Source organism: Panthera tigris, chromosome E2, assembly GCF_018350195.1.
Source record: "Panthera tigris isolate Pti1 chromosome E2, P.tigris_Pti1_mat1.1, whole genome shotgun sequence".
Taxonomy (NCBI): domain Eukaryota; kingdom Metazoa; phylum Chordata; class Mammalia; order Carnivora; family Felidae; genus Panthera; species Panthera tigris.
The window spans coordinates 3,718,255-3,739,976 of record NC_056674.1 but is presented as its reverse complement, the minus strand read 5'-3'; the positions used below and the strand labels follow the sequence as shown (position 1 = coordinate 3,739,976).

Genomic DNA, 21,722 nt, shown 5'->3' with positions numbered 1-21,722 from the left:
TTTTGAGGACTCCTGGTCTGCAGCTTTATTTCCTTGTACTGTCTTTTTCTGATTTGAGTTTGGAATAATGCTTGCTCACAATATTGTTCAAAGTTTTCCTTTCTTTTCTACTTCCTGGAAGAGATTGTGTAGAATTGTATTTTCCCCCCAAATGTTTGGTGGTGCATGCCAGTGAGAACATTGTGGCTGAGAGTTTTCCTTGTTGGAAAGTTGTTTTAACTACATATGCAGTTTAATATTTTAAAGAATATTAAGGTTATCTCTTCTTGAACGAGTCTTGGTAGTTTCTGTCTTTCAGGAGTTGGTCCATTCAAGGACCTAGAGGTTGTTATGCCAAGTGAAATAAGTCAGACTGAGAGAGACAAATACCATATGACTCCACTCATAAGTAGAATCTAATAAACAAACAAACAAAAAGGAGAATTAGACCTACAAATACAGAGAACAAACTCATGGTTGCCAGAGGGAAGAAGGGTGGAGGAATGAGCAAAATGGGTGAAGGGGAGTGGGAGATACAGGATTCCAGTTGTGGAGTGAGTCACAGGAATAAAATGCACAGCACAAGGACTAGGGCCAATGATACTGTAATAGCAATGTGATGGGACAGAGGGTAGCTATAATTTGGTGAACATAGCATAATGTATAAAGCTGTCAAATCACTAAGTTGTAAACCTAAAATTAATGTAACATTGTATGTCAACTATACTGAAAAAAGAAAAAGAGAGAGTTGAACCATTCAAGTTGCCAAATTTTGGGGCACAGAGTTTGCAGTGTTCTCTTATATTCTATTAATGTCAGTGTGGTTTGTAGTGATGTCCTGTCATTCATTCCAGATTCTGGCAAGTTGTGTCTTCCATTTTTCATGATTAGCCTGGCCAGGCATTGTCAATTTATTGGTCTTTTTAAAGAATCAGCAGTGGGTTTCATTGGCTTTTGTTACTGTTTTTCTATTTTTGGTTTCACCAACTTCTGCCCTTTATCATGCTCACTTTGGGGTGAGTTGTTCTTTTTCTTGTGTCTTAAGATGGAAGCTTAGGTTAGTGACTAGAAACTACCCTTTTTAAAATATGAACACTCATTGCTCATACTTTCCTCTTAAACGCGTGTTAGCTGCATCCCACAAAGTTTAGTATGCTGATTTCATTTTCATTCAGTTCAAAATATTTTCCAATTTTCCTTGAGCTCCTCTTTGCCCCATGAATTATTTAAAAGTGTGTTGTTTAATTTCCAAATAGCTGAATATTTTCCAGATTATCTTTTTTTAATTAAAAAAATTTTTTTATTTTAGAGAGAGAGAGCATGAGTGGGGAAGAGGGGCAGACAGAGAGAGAGAGAGAGAGAGACAGAGAGAGAGAGAGAGAGAGAAAATCTCAAGCAGGCTCCACACTCAGCACTGAGCCCAACATGGGGCTCGATCCCACAACCCTGGGATCACACGGTGAGCTGAATCAAAGAGTCAGGAATTTGACCGACTGAGCCACTCTGGGGCCCTGAGATTATCTTTTTTTTTTTTTAATTTTTTTTAATGTTTATTTTTTATTTTTGAGACAGAGAGAGACAGAGCATGAACGGGGGAGGGTCACAGAGAGAGGGAGACACAGAATCTGAAGCAGGCTCCAGGGTCTGAGCTGTCAGCACAGAGCCCGATGCGGGGCTCGAACCCACGAACTGTGAGATCATGACCTGAGCCGAAGTCGGACGCCCAACCGACCGAGCCACCCAGGCGCCCCGAGATTATCTTTATAGTAATAGATTTTAACTTAAATTCCATTAGAGTCTGAAAAGAAGTGATGTAAGATATTGCTTCTTTTAAATCAGTTGAGCTTTGTTTTGTATCCAAGGATATGAACTATCTTGGCCAATACTCCATGCGCACTTGAAAGGACTGTGTATTGTGCTGTTGAGTGCTGTGTCAATTAGGTCAAGTTGGTTGATAGTGTAGCTAAGGTTTTCTATATCCTTGCTGATTTGCTCTTTGCTCTATCAATTACCAAGGGAGTCCCTGACCATAACTGTTGATTAACCATACTTACTGACAAGTAACTATTATTTACTTGTCCTCTCATTTCTGACAGTTTTTGCTTTCTGTGTTTGAAGCTCTGTGGTTTTGTGCATACGTGATTAGGATTACTACGTCTTCTTGGTGAATTGACCTTTTTATCCCTGATAACTTTCTTGTTCCAAAGCCTACTTCACCTGGTATCTTTTACTGTACTGTCCTGGAGAGTATGGCTACTTTGGTGGATAGAAAGTTGCTGCTTCCTCCCAATTCCCGAAGACGTCCATGCCCTAGTCCCTGAAACCTGTGAGGATGTTACCTTACAGGCCAAAGAGACTTTGGAAATGTGACTAAATAAAGTACCTGATTATCTGGATGACCCAAATGTATTCACAGGCTTTTTATTAGAGGGAGGCGGAAGGTCAGAGCCAATGGTGGGGGATGTGAGGACAGAATCAAGAGGCTGCAGTGATGGAAGGAAGGGGTCAGGAGCCACATGCTGCAGGCTGCCTCTGGAAGCTGAAAAGGCATGGGGACAGATTCTCACTGCAGAGCTACCAAAAGCAAGTGGCACTGTTGACGCCTTGGCATTAGCCCAGTGATTTTGTACCTGTGACCTGCAGAACTGTAAGACAAATCTTTGTTGTTGGAAGTCACTAAGTGTGTGGCTATTTGTTATAGCAATCATAGGAAACTAATAAATCTACTTAAGCTTAACTTCCGATTAATGTTTGCAAAATGTATTCTTTCTCCTTTTACCTCCTGTAGACTGCACATAGTTGGGTCATGGTGGTGTTAATCCAGTCCTACAGTCTCTGCCATTTAATTGTGCTTTCACCGTTTACATTTAGTGTAATTATCGATAAGGTTGATTTTAGGCTTATCATTTTACTCTTTGCTTTCTGTCCCCCTCTTATTGTTTGTTCTTCAGTTTTCCCTCTCCTGCTTTCTTTTGGCTTTTTGGTATATTTTTAAGTATTCCACTTTTTAAATTAATTACTTTTTAAGGAGGCTCCACACCCAAGGTGGAGCCCAATGTGGGGCTTGAACTCAAGACCCTGAGATCAAGACCTGAGCTGAGATTGAGTCAGATGCTTAACCAACTGAGCCACCCAGGTGCCCCTAAGCATTCCATTTTACCTATTGGTAACTATAACTCTGTATCTCCATATGTTGTTTTTAAAGTAGCTGTTGTAGGTATTATACACACCTAATTTCACAGACTCTACATAGAGTTAATATTTCACTTCTTTCAGAGAAACACAGAAGCCTTACAAGTGTATACAGCCTTCACCCTCACATGCTGTATGTGTTGTATGTATTACACCTACATATATTCAAAGCTTCCGAGACATTATTGGCTTTGCTTTCAACAGCCATACATATGGTAATGAATGTAAGAGGAAAGAAGTATGCTATTAAATTTGCCTAGTTATCTACCTTTTTTGCTCATCTCTTTTTCTTGAACTTCCCGGCTTCCTTCTAGAATTAATTCCTTTCTGTCTGAAGAACTTACCATTTCTTGTGGAGCAGACCTGCTGGTCACAAACTCTTCCCATGTTCCTTCCTCTAAGAATGACTTTATTTTGCTCTCATTCCTTTAAAAAAAATTTAGAGAGAGAGAGAGGGAGAGAGAGAGAGAATGAGTTGGGGAGGGCCATGTGGGAGAGAATCCCAAGTAGGACCTGCACTGCCAGTGCAGAGCCCAACGTGGGGCTTGATCCCATAAACCATGAGATTTTGACCTGAGTCAAAATCAAGGGTCAGACAACTGACTGACCCACCCAGGAATCCCATTCCTGAAGAATATATCCAGAATTCTAGGTTGGCTCTGTCTCTCAGAACTTTAAAATCTTCTGACCGTGATGGTTTCTGATATGAAATCTGTAATCATTCTAATTGTTTTCCCTCTTTATGTAAAATGGCATCTCTCTTTCTTTCTCTCTCTCTCTTTTTTTTTTTGGTTTTGACTAGTTGAATTATGATTATGATGTGCATGGGCACGGTTCTTAAAGCTCATCCTATTTTGCATTTGCTGATCATCTTGGACATTGTACATGTCAATGTATGACTTTCAACAAATCTGTAAAATGGACACCTATTTATTTCTTCAAACTTTTTTTCTTCATTAGTATCATTCTCCTTTTGCTGGAAGATTGACTATATACATTGACTCACAAATCCCTGAATCTGTGTTCAATTTTAATTTTTTACCTTTATTTTTTAAAGAAAAATCTTTTTTGATAGATTTTTATTTTGTTTATTTTGAGGAAGAGAACACGAGAAAGTGGGGGAGGGGAGAGACAGAGGGAGAGAGAGAGAGAATCCCAAGCAGGCTAAGCTAAGAGTGGGGTCTGACTTGGCTTCGTCCCACAGCAGCAAGACCACCACCTGAGCCGATATCAAGAGTCAGGCGCTTAACCCACTGAACCACCCAGGCGCCCCACAAATTTAAAAAAAAAATATTTTAGGGAGAGAGAGAGTGGCGCCTGGGTGGCTCAGTCGGCTGAGCATCCGACTTCAGCTCAGGTCATGATCTCATGGTCCGTGAGTTCGAGCCCTGTTGTCGGGCTCTGTGCTGACAGCTCGGAGCCTGGAGCCTGGAGCCTGCTTCGGGTTCTGCGTCTCTGTCTCTCTCTGCCCCTCCCCCACTCACGCTCTGTCTGTCTGTGTCTGTCTCTCTCTCTCTGTCAAAAACAAATAAACATTAGCGAGAGAGAGTGCAAGCGGGAGAGAGAGGCAGAAAGAGAGAGAAATTCCAAGTAGGCTTCACACTCGGCACAGAGTCCGACTCAGGGCTTGATCCCATGACCCTAGTATCATGACCTGAGCTGAAATCAAGACTTGGACGCTCAACGGACTGAGCCACTCAGGCACCCCGTATTCATTTTTTATATCTTTTTTTCCTCTACTGTTCAGATTGCACTTCCCTTGTTCTGTCTTCAAGTTCACGGACCCCTGCCTCTGTCATCATCCTGCCACTAGACACAATGGATTGTTTCAGTCACTTAATTTTGTTCTAAAATTTCCTCTTTCCCCCTTATAATTCCTATGCTGAGAGAAGTCTATTTTTTCCATTTATTGTACAAGTGTTTGCCCTTATTTCATGAAGGTTGATTATAAAACTGTCTTTTGATGGTTGGTCAGCTCAAGGTTGGTGTCTGTTGATTATTTTTTCCTTTGAGTGTTACTGAGACTTGCCTGTTTCTTTGAATTTTACATCAGGAGGCACTGGGTTCTGACACAATCTTCTGGGTAAGGTGGATGTTTGTTTGAGCAGGTTATCACCCTGCTTGGGTACTGACAGTGTGACATGCTTTCGAGGATGTAGCTCCCAGTCACAGTTCAGCTTTGACAGCCCGTGCTGCCCACTTCTCTGGTTTCACTTCCAAAATGACACCTGCTTACCGCCACTTCATCATTCTCTTGTTTCCTCCTAAAACGAAGGACAGATGTGTCTTGGGACCTGGTTATTCTGTTCTCCATGTCTCAGATCTTATCCTTTGGGTTTCTATTTTTATGATGTTCCACTGCATTCTGGAATACCTCCTGAGTTCTGTTTCCCAGTTCCCCAATTTTCTGATCAGCTATCTTCTATCCGTTAGAGAATAGATCTTTTGAGTTCCTTCATTCAATTAATGAGTTTTGACCTATGAAATTTCCTTAGGGAGCACCTCTTTGTTTCCACTGAACAACTCTTCTTATATCACGCATGTCTCATCTTCCTCTGAGGACCTAAAGCATGCTTAGTTTTAAGTCTCCTTCCAGTTTTCAAGTTCTCTCCCTTGCCTTGGTTGGGAATTCCCTCACTGACCGGGTCTGTGCTCTATTTTTCATGGCACAGTTGATTGTGTACACTCGGTCATTTTGCCACTGAGCTGACCCCTTCCTAGCAGTTATCACCCCCATTTTCCTGCATTGTGAAGGCCTCAACAAGCGACCAGCCTGCAACTGCTTCAGACTTATGATCTGGAGGTGTTCCAAACTCAGTGTTCTGCTTAGGGTTCCAGCAGGTGCGCGGATCACTCAAAACGGAGCTCGTGCTACATGTGGGTATACATTGGTACCTGCCCGTCCTGTCGTGTCTGGGCATGACCTCTGATCAGTGAGTGGGGGTACTGCAGCCCCCATTCAGACAGGCAGCAGGCTCAGAGCTCCTGGCCTCACACCAGGAACCCGTATCTCCTTTGGGGCTTTGCCACCTGTCACCACGTGGACACGGCAAACCAGGTCCTGGGGCCCGTCCCTGAGATGCATCACCAAGCCCACTCAGCGCTGGTCTCTGCTTACGTCTAGGGATTCACGCTGCATTTCTGGCTCTGATTTGTTTTCACTGTGGCTACACATCTTACAAACCTTTATCTAGCATTTCGGTGTGTTTGGAGTGTGGCCTTCAAGTGGCCCCACGATATGAACTCTGACACTGCAGTCACCTGAATGCCGACAAGCCACACATGAAATCGCCCCTGTGTGTCTCAGGCATCACAGCACTCCTGAGGGGAGAGGCCCCTATCTCATCACCATGAGGAACAGAAGACTCAGGAAGGGGAAGTATGTGCTGAAGACTGACAGTGTTTCAGCTTCAATTAAATCTCTGAATTGCCTCCAGCGCCTGCTCTTACCCAGTGCCTGCAGGAGGGACACACAGTATGGGACAGAGAGACTATCCCATGGAGGGGACGGGGCCCTGAGGCAGCAGAAAGGACTCAGATGTTCTGAAGGGAGGTGATGAAAAGAAGATGGTGATGACTTACAGGAACAAGGAAGTCAGTGAAGGGAAGTGTTGGGGGTAAAGAAAATCCACAATACCAGGGCAGGAGGAAGGGCTGTGCTACCCTGGGAGAAATGACCATCTGTCTTCGATGACCTCCCGACACCCTCCTCTCCCTGGGTCATCCTCCTGGGGCAGCCCCACTGGCTTCTCCAGGCACAAGACAGAAGGCGAAAAGCCTTCGCCACCGTGCTCTTGCGCTCACGTCCAGTCACCGGATACACACCACCACACCGCTCGAGACCCTCTTAACAACGGCCAACCCATCGCAAGACTCAAGAAGCGTGTGTGCATCACCACGCCGGCCTCCCTCCTGCTCCTCCCACCAGGCCCCCCTTCCCCTGTTCCTCCCTCCCACCATCTCCAAGGGACCCTTCCAATCACCTTGCCTGGTCCGGTCCCGTGTGAGGCTCCAAACGCTCCCACCCTCTCCTTTACGAAGCTCTATGTTGCACCATCTCATCTGCAAGGCTGTGACCGTGTGGCCGGAGCTAAACCCACCAGCCCCACAAAGAAAACCCACCCTCCAAACCGAACACCTCCCCGAGTGCACACAAACCGAGCTACTTAACGATTCTGTGCCTTTGTCTGGCTGTCCCATCAGCCAGTCTGAACCTGGCCAGCTCCTCTCCCACCTGCCAGACTGGGAGGCCACCCTGGCTCGTTTCACTCAACTCTAAATGTGTTTTGTGTCGTAGGTTCCTGTAAGGCTTCAATGAAAAAACCCCATCAACAACTTAAAATACTGATCAATACGGGATCTCACAGCCAGATGAGTGCTGGGGTTTCACTACTGATTATCAATACAACTAATTACCAACAGAGCCCTCCCACATTATATTTCCTACAGTGTCTTTTCCAAACAGAAACCCGTTCATACTGTCTGCTGGCTAAAATCTTCCCACTGCTTTAAAGATGAAATCTCTAAGGCTGGCGTGATTATCAGACTCCTGTGTGACAAGGCCCTGGCCTCCTTCTGATTGCTCTCAATTCTGAGAACAGCTCAAGATCTTTCTAGTCGAGGATGCCCTTCACTCCCATTTCTGCTACCCCTGGTTCCTGCCTTCTGTCCCTCCATACCCCAGAGGGACCACAGGTTGTATGACATCTACCTGTTATCGAATCTCATGGTTCCCTGTTTTTCCTTTTTTCTTTATTTAATGTTTATTTATTTTTGAGGGAGAGAGAAAGACAGAGCACAAGTGGGAGAGGGGCAGAGAGAGAGGGAGACACAAAATCCAAAGCACGTTCCAGGCTCCAAGCTGTCAGCACAGAGCCCAACGAGGGGCTCAAACCCACGAACTGTGAGATAGTGACCTGAGCCGAAGTTGGACGCCCAACCTACTGAGTCACCCAAGCGGCCCCACCCCCACCTCCACTCTGTTTTCTTTTTAGTTCCAACCTGGAACAGTCCTGTAAGACCGAAAACAGAATTGTTTCTTTCCTACCTAAATATTTGTATTGTCTGTTGTCACTAATCAGAGCCCCATGAGTCCAGGGAAGGAAGGACTCTGTCAGCCTCATCAATGATTCTCCAATGCCTGGTGCCATGACTGGACATGGTAACTACTCAGTAAACACTGAATGATTCACAGACAGGGTGGTGGAAGGAAGGAAGAAAATTTGCATTTACGGAACTCAGGAAAGGGAAGTGTCTCACCCAGATCACACAACCTCTCTCTGTAAGAGGCACAGGCACAACTGGAACTGAAATTGGGCCGGCTCCCAGGTTCGGCCCACCCTCCCCGACCTTGGCTTCCGGGACCAGAGTCCCTCTCTGGACTTGGGCTTGGCGGGGAACAGGCAGAGCGGCAGGGTCGCGTGGGGTCTGGTGAGACTCACATCTGGTCTGAAAGGTCGCAGGGCCTCTGCTGTCGGGCATCCTTCAGGGAGAGCAGAGCAAGGCCCCGGAGGGGGTGTTCCCCTTCCTGTAAGGCCTCTCGTGAGGAACCCATGATGGGGACCACAGAGCCTGGGCCATGTCACACCCTGTGCATGTGTCTGTCCTGTGGACTCTGAGGACTTTTAAGCTGTCTGCACCGCTGGGACCATGGGAGGCAGCGTCAGGACCCAGACCCTCACCGCCCTTCTGTGTCTCGGTGAGCTTTCTGGACAAGAGGAGGGATGGGTGGCTCCCGCCCTGCCCCCAGGCCCTGGGCCCTGAGAGACCTCAGGACTTGGGAGGCATGTTGGGGGCAGGACTTCTGGGGGCAAGAGAGTGACCCCCGTGGTCATTGGACCTGACTGGGCCGGGAACAGCTACATGCGGGTGGGGGGACACTCTCACAGGGAACTCTCTTCCAGGGCTGTGTCGGGGTCCATGGGACCAGGTACAGGCAGGTGAGTGCTCCCCAGACCTCCTGTTTCCACCCAACAACCCGCTGGGCGGCTGGGGGGCACAGAGGGTCTGGGCTGATGGTGACCAGTCCGGGAGGGGCCTTGGCGTGACAGGTGGGAAACAGGGGAGAAGGGCACCCTTGCAATTCCCCATCTGACTCCTTTCCAGGGTACCTTCCCAAACCCTCCATCAGGGCTGACCCCAGCCCCAATGTCACCAGTGGGACCCGTGTGACCATCTGGTGTCAGGCATCTCTCCAGGCTGATGTCTACTATCTGTATAAAGAGAGGGTCTCTGAACCCACGTCCATGGAGATCTCACAGGATTCCAGCAACAAGGCCAGTCTCTCCCTTGGATTCATGAGTCTGCACAATGCAGGGCGATACCAGTGTCAATATCACAGCAGGAACGGCTGGTCACAGCGGAGTGACCTCCTGCCCCTGGTGGTGACAGGTAAGGCAGAAGCTGGCCCCTCCCCTGGGGCCCCTCCTCCAGGTGGAAGGGAACAGAGTGTGGCCTCAGGGGACTCTCGCTCACTGTCCACACTGGGGTACGTGGGGCGCTGGCCCCTTTAACACTGCCCCTCCTTCTCCCTCAGGAGTGTACAACCCACCCTCCCTCTCAGCCATCCCAGGCCCCGTGGTGGCCTCAGGAGGGAACGTGTCCCTCTCCTGTAGCTCACAGTACCCATGGCAAACCTTCCGTCTGCTGAAGGAGGGGGGAGCTGACGCGCCCCGACCCCTGGAATTGAAGTTCCCTCGTGAGAAGAGGCAGGCACTGTTCCCTGTGGGCCCCGTGAGCATCTCCCATGGGGGGACCTACAGGTGCTACGTTTCTCCAGCTTCCTACCCGTATGCGTGGTCACTCCCCAGTGACCCTCTGCACCTTCAGGTCACAGGTGAGGGGCCCCTGCCCTGCCCTGCCCCACCTACTTCCTGGGCCCAAATGACTGACCTAAGCCGCGTGCCCAGTGGATCCCTGGGGGTGATAGAAAGTGGGTGGGGCACTGGCCTCCTGAAGTCAGACGACAGATGGAAGCTATGGTGGAGGGGGGTGCTCATGAGAGCCTCGCCTCAGGCCCTGGGGCCAACGTGGGGTGTGCATCCCCTGGTGCCTCTGTCCCCTCCCGTCTAGGCGCCTACAGGGAGCCCACCCTCTCAGCCCAGCCGGGCTCGCTGGTGCAGGCTGGAGACAACCTGACCCTCCAGTGTCATTCAGAAGCCGGATTTGACACATTCGCTCTGATGAAGGATGAGGGGCTCACACCTCCCGTGCGTTTAGATGGGCAGCCCAGCCCTAACTTCCCCCTCAGCCTTGTGAGCAGCACCCACGGGGGCCGGTACAGATGCTATGGTGGACACAACCTCTCCTCCACGTGGTCGGCCCCCAGTGTCCCCTTGGACATCTTCATCACAGGTGAGAGACCCACTCCCCATATTTCTGTCTGCTCAGGGTGTTGGGGCCATGGTCACCGCGAGGGGTGATAGGGTCCAGGTAGAGGATAAGGAGCAGAGGCTGAGATGGAGTCTAGGAACAGGGACAGAGAAAGGGACAGTGAAGGCCAAGGAAACAAAGGACACCCATCAGAGAGACAAGAGGAACTGAGACGGGGCACACAGAGTCCCAGCAGAAAGGACAGTCATCACCCAGCTCAGGGTCAAGGGTGTGTGAAGGGGGAAGCAGATCTATACAGGTCATGAATTTTCCTCCCGCAGGCCTATACGGGAAACCGTCCCTCTCGGCCCAGCCGGGGCCCTCAGTGTCCTGGGGAGAGAATGTGACCCTGCAGTGTCGCTCGGAAATCTGGCTCGACACCTTCTACCTGTCCAAGGAGGGGTCACCTGCTCCTCCCCAGCACATTCGTCTGCAGGACACAACTGCACCTTATCAGGTCAACTTCAACATGAGTCCTGTGACCTCAGACCATGAGGGGACCTACAGGTGCTACGCCTCATCCAGCACCTCTCCCTACCTGTTGTCACACCCCAGTGACCCCCTGGAGCTGCTGGTCTCAGGTGAGGGGCCCCAGTCCTGTCCCCTGTGTGTCGTCGTGGTCAGGGACCTGTCAACGGGGAAATGCTAGGCTGGGACGGGAGTGAGGGGGTCACAGAAGGAGGGGAGCAGCAGACAGGAACCTCAGCTCTCAGAGGGATGGTCAGGGCAACCCCCATCCCTGCCTCCTACCCTGCCTGCTGAGGTCCTGACAGAAAGGAGGGAGGTGAGGCCAGAGGCTGACCACCCCCATCCTCCTCCAGTCTCCAGTCCTAAGAGCTCCTCACCCAGAGACACCAACACGAGAGTGGGGGACTAGCAGAGGCGTGGATCCCTGGGGGGACCAAGATCACCATCTCTGGCATGGCTCGTGTCAGGGGCGACCACGGGGCTCCGGGGGGCTCTGAGTCTGGGCCAGATGGAGGAGGGAAAGGTGGGCTCCCACCTGAGGGACCAGCACCCTGAAGTGGGGAGCATAGAGCACCCCTCCTTACCTCTCTTTCCTGGTCCCCAGGAGGCTCTGAGGATGCACCAGTCACCCCATGGAGGGGTAAGTGGAGTCTCTGTTGGGAGATGCGGGTGGGAGGAGCTCAGTCTAGGCCTGCCTCAGTCTCTTCCTGAGATTATGGCCTGAGAAGCTCCTTCTCACCGAGGCAAGTCCTCTGATTGCAAAGGGCAAGAAGGTGGCTGCACTGTGTGTGGGGTGCGGCAGGGTGGGGGGCGTGGGCACACACAGGAGGTGTCTGAGTTCACCCCCACAGACGGCAATGGGGGCTCAGCCCGAGAGTTGCTGTGCAGTCGGGGAGAGAGCAAGGGTTGGAAATCAGGTTCAGGCCCAGATCTGCTTCTCCCCCGCTGTGGGATCCTGGACAAGTCCGTCCCTCTCCGAGACCCATGGCTAACTGTCAGCACAACAGGCCTCCTGTCGCCTCCCTCAGGCCCACTGAGAGATTCTGGTGAACGCCCTCAGCATGGCCTCTTTTAGAGCTCTGGAAGGGGAGAGCCCTCCCTCCTGCCCTTGTGGATGCATGTCCACACACACACACACACACACACACACACACACACGGCACATCCACAAAGGCCCCCAAGGGGTGTTGGGCCTGTGCACAGTGGGAGACAGATCTGGGCTTGGGCGGGGCGGAGATTGGGTTTGGTGAACAGGTCTCCACTCTGGTGTTCTGCCAGTGGGGGAGGGGTAAGGGGACAGCATGGAAAAAACCCAAAATCCCATTAGGAAACCCACAGCCCGGGTTTCAGTCCCAGCCCTGCCGCCTCCACTCTGGGCCACCTGGGACACGTGATCAGTCTCCCTGTGCCTCACTTTCCTGTCTGTGGAGTGGGGGGGAGGGGGCGGGGCAGCAGTCCCCTGCTGCGTGACCCTTGACAGGGTCAGAGGTGAATGCCCAGAGCCCAGCACGTGCCTGGCACACAGCAGGCGCCCAGTTAAATGGCATCACTGGCTCCTTCACGGTGTGGCTCTGCCCAAGGTCCTAACCGGTACCTGTACGTCCTCATCGGGGCCGCGGGGGCCTTCGTCCTGCTGCTCTGCCTCCTCGTCGTCCTCCTCGTCCGTCGCCAGTGTCAGGGCAAAGGCAGGAAGCCGGGTGAGAAGGGACGGGGGTGACCAGCCCCAGGGGGTGGTGGCTCTCCCGTGGGTGGATGGAGAGTGGCTCAGGGCGCCAGCCAGAGGGAAACCAGACGCGGGAAAGGCCAGCGTAGAACTCCAGCATCACCCAGTGAGAAAGTCTGGAGAGAGGAGTACATGTGAGCATACGTGTAAATATTTTAATTTTTTGCCTTCTCAAATTTATGAAATGCTTGAAAACACATCCAAGTTTTGTTTTTTGTTTGGAACGTCTTTGTTTTGAATTCTATACGGTGATGGGAGGGGATTATAATCTTTCCAGTTCTGAGATCCTCAGCTTAAGGCAGGCCCAGGGGAGGGTTCTACGGTGGGGTGCCAGAGGCTGATTTCCAACCCCCCGCAGCAGCAGCAGCCACAATCCCAGCGCCTGAGGATGAAGGCCTGCGTGGGAGGTAAGACCTCTCCGAGACCCCACTCTCACCAGCTGGTGGCCCCCTTACTGCCGCCTAACAGCCCTGTCTCCTCCCCAGCTCCGGTCCCGCTGCCACGGCCGCCCAGGATGAGAACTTGTGTAAGGCGAAGTGCCGGGCCACCCTGGGGAGGAGGCGGGCCCAGAGAATGTGGGTGGGCAGTGGCGGCTGTGGATTGGGAGAGGGTCCTGGGCTCGGGTGTGAGAGAGCATCTGATCACCTTGTGGCCTGGTAACATCACTGATCTTCTCTGGGCTCCTGCCATACAAGATCTCAAGGGATCTTGGCAGGAGATGGGACCGCCTTTTTCTGTCCCTACCAGATGCTGTCATGAAAGACACACAGGCTGAAGAGGACAGACAGCTGGCCAGCCAGGTGGGCTCCCTGTGGTCCTGACCAGGGCACCCCTGCCTCTCTGTTCATGTGATAAATCTAGCAGACACTCCACCCGACAGCCCGCAGCCTCTCCCTTCTGGAAGCACGCCACTCTCTGGGCGGCTACAACCTCAGGGTCCTTGGTCTCTTCTGTCGAGCTGTTGGGGACACTCAGGTCAAGGGGGCAGGTTGGAGTTTAGGGCTGCCTGTGCCCTGCACAAAGGGCTGAAATCCAGGCCCTGGGCCAGTAGAGGCCCAGAGGCGGAAGCTCCTAAAATCTACACAAAGTGGTCCTGTAGCTTACCTCAGTCCTCTTTCTGTTCAGCCTTTCCCCATCTGTCCCACCCACAGCCACGGCTGTTCACGCGATTCACCCTGGCCAACGGGCTGAACCCCCTGTGGGGGCGTGGGGGCCTGTCCATCCACGTTGACGGCCACACTCAATTCCTACCTCCAGCCTTGCCCTCCCCCAGCACCAGATTCCAGGGGCCAACCATCCACGTACCAGCTGTGTCCAGGCAGCAGGCACTTTGGACCCCAACAGCCCTCCTCCCCCAGATACAAACTGAAGGAGGGCAAGGGTGGCTCAAGACCATCCCTCACGGTGTCTAACAGGACCTTAGACCCCCCGTGGGTGCATCCTTTCCTCCCCAGGCCTCAGGCTTTCTTCTGCTCCAGCCACATGCCTTTCCTCTCCTTCTGCTCCAGGCTGTAGTCTCTGAAAACTCCCAAGATGGGACTTATGCCCAGATCGACAGCTTGGTCTCTGAAGACCCTCAGGATGTGACCTATGCCCAGCTCAACTGCCTGACCCTCAGGCGGGTGACAAGTGGACCCGCTTCCTCCCAAGCAGAGCCTCCAGCAGAGCCCAGTGTGTACGCATCTCTGGCCATCCGCTAGCCCAAGCAGGACCCACACTCCAGGGGTCTGCGAGGTCTCCTGCAGGGAGCCTGGAGGGCAAAGGAGCTGCCCACGGTGGGTACTACCTGATCCCACCCAGCCTGGAGGCAGGACAAGGACCTGACTACTGGGACCTTGTGGAAACTGCTTCCAGGAATTCCCATCACCATACAGCTGACCTTAGGGTTCCTGTAAAGTGACCCTGACTCCAAGGATTCCCATGGAAATGCCAAGACCACCAAGTGGTAACCCTGGTGGTGGGGGAAGGGCAGGGCCTACCAACCAGCACTAGGATAGGACTACTCAGGACCTTCTGTAGGCTTCGTGGCAGCCAGGCAGCCTCCCAGGACCATCACTGCGAAGCTGGGTCTTAAATGTCCTTTCCCACAGGCCCCTAATTAGGACTCACCCACTTCCCAACCCCACCAAAATGAGCCTTGAAGTCAGTCTGTTCACCTTCTCAAGGGCTTCCTACCAAAACCCAACTACAGTAGTTCGTCTCCACCTGTGACCCCAGGTTCAGCTCTTTGCACCCACCCCCAACATTTAACCCCTGACCCCCACTCACTACTTCTCTGCCGGGAAAGGACTCCACCCCACCCCAATGCAAACAGCTGGCTCCCAGCAGCAGACATGAGCGGGGTGTACTTCCCCTACCCCAACAAGGAACCCCGGCTGGTAGGCTCCCCAGACCCCTCTAAGCAAGAGGCAATGCTCCAAGTGTGAACTTGCTAGGATGAGGAAGCCTGAGCTTTTTCCCACCACAGAAGCCTGTGTGTTCAGAGAAGGAAGGAGAACAGACCCACCAATAAACACCAGTTCCAAAGGGTTGATTCTGTTTTATTATCTGACTAGAAAACTAGGCAATCCATAGCCCAGCGGTGGGGCGGGTGGGCTCAATCCTCCTCCTCGTCATCTCCGGCTCCGGCCCCACCCTGGCCCTTCTTGGCATTCTTCCTCTTCACGCGACCAGGGCGGCCGCCCCCGTATGGAGAGCGCAGGGAGAAGTCGATGTGCTTCTGGGAGTCCAGGCGGACAATGAAGGACGGGATGTTCACCACCTGCTTTCGGACCCTGGAGGGGGGATGGCAGGTGAGGGGAGGGGGGAAAGGATCCCAGCAGGATGAGACCCTACTCTCTGCTTCGACTCCGCAGCCGGCAGAGTGGGTGCTGCAGCCACACTGACCCCACAGCACCTGTGCGGTCAGGAGGGTGTCAGAGCATTGCGGGAGAGAGTTTTTCCTGTTCGCATCTTACAGAAGTGGAAACATTCACAAGTAAACCCCACATGTGACCACTAAGTAAGAAGGCAACGTGGCAGCAATTCCAGGATCTGATTTTTAAAACTCAACTGGGCTTCAGGTGTAGTACCTGAGATGCAGCATCACAGTCCTTGAAGCAGCCACCTGTCCAGGTTCTCTGGAACCCGACAGAGGGCAAACAGAGCACCCAGATACAGAACGCTTCTGCCCTTACAGCTGCCACCTGGAGCCAGCCAGACCCCCGCAGTCCCTGGCACTTGAGCATCAGACCACGGACTGAGGCGAGCTTACCAAATTAATGTCCACATCGTGCAAGAACGGGACGGCCACCAGGTGGGGGGCCCAACAGACAGCTAAACCCACGAACCCACTCAAGCCAGCTGGGCACACCCAGAGCGGTTACCTGTCCAGCTGCCTGCACGCCCGCAGAAGCCTTCACAAGGTGTACGGCTCAGGCCGCAGTGACCCTTGCGCTGGGCTAGGGGGAGGATGAGGCTGTCCCCAGCACCCCATGAGCTCTCTGCTTGGGTCAACCTGTACCCTCAAGGTATGTTCACACCCGTCACCTCCGAGGGCTGCACAGGAGGTAAGGACAGCAAACTCAGCGAGGGCAACCACCAGAGGAGAGGATGGGGTGGAAGAGAGACTCCGGGAGCCCAGAGGCAGTACCTGATATGGCGCTGGCGGATCAGCACGCGGGCATGGTGGATGGATTTGGCCAAGCCCAGCTTGAAGACCTGGGTCTGCAGGCGCCTCTCCAAGAAATCCTCGATCTTGAGGCCCAGGATGTAATCCAGCTTCATCTTGCCCTCGTCCAGCACCCCAATGCGCACGAGTCGCCGCAGCAGAGCGTTACCTGGTAGGAGGGGAAGAAGGAAGCACGCATTCAGGCTTCCGGCTCACTTCAGACTTCTTGGGAGCTCCCTAGCATGGAGGTGGGATGTGAGTGGGAAGCAGGGTCCATGACTCTGATGTAAGATCCAACACAGTGGCCACAGTGTGGCTCCTACAATCCTCACAACCACGCAACACCTACCTGTCTTACCAAGGAGGGCAGGTGACCACACCCACCTTTGTTCTCTGAAACAAGGAACAGAACCTTCCGTGAGCTGTCAGGAGAGTAATGAGACAATCCTGCCAGAGGACTTAACCACCCCCCACCGCCCCAAAGACTAGGTGCTGCGGCTGCTGACCCATTATTCTCACAATGAAGCGCAGCGGTCAAGACCTAACCTGCTGGAGTCAAGAAACCGCTATTCGTCAGTCAAATCTGAGGCTCACCCGCCTTCCCTGACAATATAGGGCTGTCAGCACTCAGCCTCTAGGCCCTAGAAGCCTCAGACTGGGCACACATTTAAGAAGTATGTCATATGCTCTACCAGTCTATCTGTGGTTGCCTGCTGAGAAATTATGGTGTGTTCATGCCAACAATGGCATGAAGTCATGCCCTTCTGCCAGTAACCCCCAGGTGCAGGAGGCCTTGCAATTTGCCCACAGCCCCTGACCACTCCACAGCGACCAGGACTTGGGATCCCGGAGGCAAACCCTGTCCCCAGGGTTCATACTCACACAGGCGCATAGCCTAACACCGTGACACTGGGGTGAAAGCCCAACTTTGCTTTTCCTTAAAAAGGATTAGTTTCACTTCTCGTCAAGTGACCTTATCGTTAATTACAGCAAGACAATTCAAGGAAGCTCTCTGTACTATCCCGGATTCTTGGCATCATGACCCCTTGCCCCTGGAAAACTGCAGTCTTTCTAGCACAGCTAACGGAGAAAGACGATCAAAATGGAGAAACACACTCTACCTTTCCCAACATCCCAAGTCCTAGCATGGCTTTGTTCTTCACTCCAACGAATGCTCAACCTAAGATAGGATATTTTCCCATTTACAAAAACATCAACAGGGTGCCTGGGTGGCTCAATTCGCTGAGCATCTGACTTTGGCTCAGGTCATAATCTCATGGCTCATGGATTTGAGTCCCACATTGGTCTCTGCTGTCAGGGCAGAGTCAGCTTCAGATCCTGTGCTCCCCCCACCATCAAAAAAACAAAAACAAAAACACCCCTAAACGTTAAAATAGAAAGGTATTCCATGCCTATGGTTTGGAAGTATTGTTACAATATCCATGATACCAGGGTGCCTGGGTGGCTCAATTGGTTCAGCCTCTGACTCTTGATTTTGGCTTAGGTCATGATCTCACGATTTGTGGGACTGAACCCTGCAGCCAGCTGCGTGCTGATAACAGAACCTGCTTGGGATTCTCTCCCTCTCTGCCCCTCCCCTGGCTTGCGCTCTCTCAGGATAAAGGGAAATGCAAATCAAAACGACAGTGATGTCACCTCACACCTGCCAAAAACAGTATCAGAGACAAAAAAACAGTCCGTGAAAATGTAAAGAAAGGGAACCCTCCCCTCATGCACTGTTGGTGAGAATGTGTAGGGGCGCCTGGGTGACTCAGTTGGTTGAGCACCCGACTTTGACTCAGGTCAGGATCTCGCAGTTCGTGAGTTCGAGCCCTGCATTGGGCTCTGTGCTGACAGCTCAGAGCCTGAAGCCTGTTTTGGATCCTGTGTCTCCCTCTCTCTGCCCCTTCCCTGCTCATGTTCTGTCTCTCAAAAATGAACAAACGTTAAATTTTAAAGAGAATGTGAGATTGGTGCAGCCAGTCTGGAAAACAGGATGGAGTTTCCTCAGAAGTCAAAACCAGAACTATGAGGACATAGCAATGTCACTTCTGGATATTTATCCAAAGAAAACGAACGCGCTAACTGGAAAAGGGAAGCTCCCCCCACGCTCTCTGTAGCATTATTTGCAGTGGCCAAGACATGGAAACAACTTTAAGTGTTCACCGAATGACAGCTGAACGGGTAAAAGATGCGGCACCCATAAAGCGGGCGATTACTCAGCCATTAAAAAGAATGAAATCTTAGCACCTGCAACAGCACGGACAGACCCCGAGGTCCATGCCAAGTGGAGTCAATCAGAGACAAAGGCCATGATCTCACTTATACATGGAATCCACACAAAGCTACCACCAACAGAAATACCCCAAATTCGCAGACTCAGAGTACATTATGGTGGTTGCCAGAGTCACAGGGGCAGTGGGTGAATGTGGTCAAAAAGTACCACATTCCAGTTACAATACTCACCGTAGACGAGAAAGTTGTCAAGAGAGCACATCTTTAAGACTTTATTTCTAAAGTAATATCTGCACCTCACGTGAGGCTAGAATTCACAACCCTGAGTCAAGAGTTGCTGCACCAATGGAGTACATCTTAAAAGATCTCATTACAAAAAAACTTTTTTTAAGCTACAGATAGTGACAGAAATGAACTAGATCACTTACTGTGATCATTTCATGGTACAAAGAAATATCGAATCATGACACACATCTAAAAACCACATACAGTCTGTGAATTATACCTTGGTTAAAAAAAGACATTATTCAAATATTAATACAAAAAATGCCCCCACACAAAAACTAGTTTGGGATTATCTACCAGCTAGGATACTTTTTGCCTTTTTTGTCCTCATGCTAGAGAACAGAAACTTGACATCAATTTTAGAATCTCTTTAGAAATTTCTATGTAAAATAAAACCACTATCATTAAAAGGCCTTTCCTCGTCCTAATGGCACGAAGCAAGCATTAAAATGCCTTCGTTTCTGATCTGAAAAATGGATGTTATACCTGTTCTTTATAGCTGCCATGGGGATGGAGCCACAAACCGCTCCGAGCCAAGTGCTGGCTGCAACTAGTTTAAGAGTCAAAGCCTTTTTAATAAAAATCAGAATACTTTCTCACCCAGTCACTTGCCTTTAGTGGGGAAGGCTAGACCTCAGGCTGGACCAGTGACAAACACCTGCAGGGATAGGCAGAGAGCCTGCAGGCTCCTTCCTGTCCAGTCGGGCTAAACACCTTCGTTTACTAAATGCCTACAAACCTATGGGCTGCCTTCCCCAGTAAAGTCCACTTCTGCCACGGGAAACCACAAATACTCTGGGTTCACCTGCCCGGTCAGCCACAGGACTGCGTATCTGACCATGGGTTGGAGTAGCTTGATCTTCAGAAAGTCCCTCTGCCCTCAATTAACTGGCTGGCTCCACAAAGACTTTTAGATCAAGTCCCACCCAGGCATCCACAGGGGAGGGGATTCCTGAATTTTCATGATCACGTGATCTATCGGTGATGGTTAAACAAGCTCCAGAGCTTTCTCAACCTCTAATATGACTGACCGCCCAACCATAACGGTGAAGGCTCAAATGTAAAAGCAGTTTCCTTCTCAGCTATAGATTGGAAAAGAAATCAAAAATTTAGAAACAAGCGAAACATGATTCCCAGCCCCCCCTATAAACCAAGTGTCCCCGAGCTCAGGCCAAAGGCAGTATCAGGAGGAGAGCTTCCAGGGAGCCCAACTTTAGGAGTTAACACAGAACAAGTGACCTGTACACTTGTGACAGAAGCTTTCACAAGCTATTGTGGGATAGATACTCTGACTTCTTTCACATTCAGACACTGTTTCAACTGTTGGTCATGTTCTCTAAGCTTCCTGGAAACTCTTCTCAGTCCACCCCAGGTCACCTGTAAAATGTATCATAAGCTACCCCTAGGAAGCTGTCCTGCAGATTAAGTAACAAATCTAAAAAACTCAGAAAAATAAAACTCCAGCTACTTTAACATTATTGCCATCTTACAACCCTGAAAAACAAGAAAATCATAAGGTGATTGAAATCAGCTGTTGCTCTGGAAAGGTGGTAAAGTTCCCAAATGATCTGCATTCCCTTCCCAAATCATCACCCTACGGGCTGCCTTCCCGTTCAGGCTTTTGGAAAACACCGCTGACCACCTTATATAAAAGCAGGCAATGCTTGGGGAGCCCCGCGTCACACGCTTACAGAAAAGGGGGATTTGGCTCCAGACCCACTTTTCCCACGGATGACTTCCACTCAGGGCCAGAAGTGGGCTCCCCCCGCTCGGCCCAGACCTTTGACCAACGGACGAGCAGAGGCGGGAGGGAGGACGGCGGCGCCCCGCACCCAGTGTCCCTCCCGTGGGCTCGCGCACACTCCCTCACCTTCAAACAGCCGCCGCGGGTCCTTCTCGTCCAGCGTCAGCAGCTCCCGGGCAGCCTTGCGGATCTTGGCCAGGGTGAACTTGACCCTCCACACCTCACGTTTGTTGCGGAGCCCATACTCGCCTGCGAAGAGAGGGGTCTGGCTGCTGGGCGAGCGGGCTCGACCCCCCGGCCAAGTGCAAACGCAAGGCTGGACAACCCCGCCAGGCCCCAAACCATGCCCACCTCCGGGGGGGAGGCGGGACGCTCACGCGAGAACGCCCGCGGCAATGAGCACGTGTGCGGCCTCACCCACGCGCCGGCCAAGCCCCACCTGGCCCGGAAACAGAAACCCGAGTCACACTACTCACCGATCAGCTTCAACTCTTGATCGAGGCGGGATTTCTCGAAGGGCCTCCGAGGGGTCACGTAGGTTTTGCGGCAAACCCAGCTCCGGGCCACCGGCATGTTGGCCGCGAATGTCCGCGTGCGCCTGCGCGGGACGGAAACCCGAGCCTATGAGGGCCGCGCACGGCGCCTGCGCAGTCCCACAACGCCGCCGCAGGCTCGCGAGAACGCCCGCGACGCCGCCAAAGCCGGCTCGCCCAGCGCCACCGCTCCGCAGTCCCGTCCAACCACCTCCGACCGCCTTAACATACTCATTTCATGTCGGAAGGTCCTTACGCCCCTGCAACCCACACCCTGACCAGAGAGCCGGGCAGCACACTCACCCTCACCGTAGCCTCCGAGAGCTGAGAAAGAGAAACTTCCGCGGCCCGGCCTCGCTTTTATAGCAACGCCGCTGCCTGGTGACGTCAGCGCGCACGCCGCCAGCCTGCACCAATCAGAAGAGGTGGTGCCCAGCGGAAAGGCACTCGGAGAGAACAGGTAGGGCCGGAGCGGCGAGCTGAGTGTGCCGCCCGCGTCTGTCCTTGACGGGAGTCACGGCATCCGCCCCTGGGGAAGTGAGG

General features: G+C 51.8%; 2 protein-coding genes across 3 annotated transcripts; one reads left to right on the top strand and one right to left on the bottom strand.

Annotated features, from left to right (window-relative positions):
- The first annotated feature begins 8,461 nt into the window (after nt 1–8,461).
- On the top strand, nt 8,462–15,264 carry LOC102950600 (leukocyte immunoglobulin-like receptor subfamily B member 3). 2 transcript variants are annotated; one of them, XM_042968239.1, is made up of 12 exons: nt 8,462–8,869; nt 9,075–9,110; nt 9,277–9,561; nt 9,707–10,006; nt 10,243–10,524; nt 10,824–11,123; nt 11,615–11,650; nt 12,591–12,707; nt 13,095–13,140; nt 13,219–13,259; nt 13,481–13,533; nt 14,242–15,264. In XM_042968239.1, the coding sequence occupies exons 1-12, from the start codon at nt 8,821–8,823 to the stop codon at nt 14,431–14,433; spliced, it is 1,737 nt and encodes a 578-aa protein (XP_042824173.1). In that variant the 5' UTR covers nt 8,462–8,820; the 3' UTR covers nt 14,434–15,264. The 2 variants fall into 2 exon arrangements, with proteins under 2 accessions (XP_042824173.1, XP_007087200.2); XM_007087138.3 differs by having other exon boundaries at nt 13,092–13,140.
- Nucleotides 15,253–21,560, bottom strand: RPS9 (ribosomal protein S9). The gene is made up of 5 exons (XM_042968280.1): nt 21,483–21,560; nt 21,123–21,244; nt 20,773–20,895; nt 16,365–16,551; nt 15,253–15,507 (listed from the first exon to the last, which is right to left on the bottom strand). The coding sequence occupies exons 2-5, from the start codon at nt 21,217–21,219 to the stop codon at nt 15,330–15,332; spliced, it is 585 nt and encodes a 194-aa protein (XP_042824214.1). The 5' UTR covers nt 21,220–21,244; nt 21,483–21,560; the 3' UTR covers nt 15,253–15,329.
- Nucleotides 21,561–21,722: the final 162 nt, after the last annotated feature.

What these genes read in the sequence shown, in the direction of transcription:
- RPS9 (XM_042968280.1), bottom strand. Translation starts at nt 21,219, where the DNA reads ATGCCGGTGGCCCGGAGCTGGGTTTGCCGCAAAACCTACGTGACCCCT. An exon ending in TCAAGAGTTGAAGCTGATCG is followed by an intron (nt 20,896 to 21,122) that starts GTGAGTAGTGTG and finishes CTCTCTTCGCAG; the next exon opens with GCGAGTATGGGCTCCGCAAC. An exon ending in ATCCGCCAGCGCCATATCAG is followed by an intron (nt 15,508 to 16,364) that starts GTACTGCCTCTG and finishes TCCCCCCTCCAG; the next exon opens with GGTCCGAAAGCAGGTGGTGA.
- LOC102950600 (XM_007087138.3), top strand. Translation starts at nt 8,821, where the DNA reads ATGGGAGGCAGCGTCAGGACCCAGACCCTCACCGCCCTTCTGTGTCTC. An exon ending in CCTGCCCCTGGTGGTGACAG is followed by an intron (nt 9,562 to 9,706) that starts GTAAGGCAGAAG and finishes CTTCTCCCTCAG; the next exon opens with GAGTGTACAACCCACCCTCC. An exon ending in ACCAGTCACCCCATGGAGGG is followed by an intron (nt 11,651 to 12,590) that starts GTAAGTGGAGTC and finishes GCTCTGCCCAAG; the next exon opens with GTCCTAACCGGTACCTGTAC.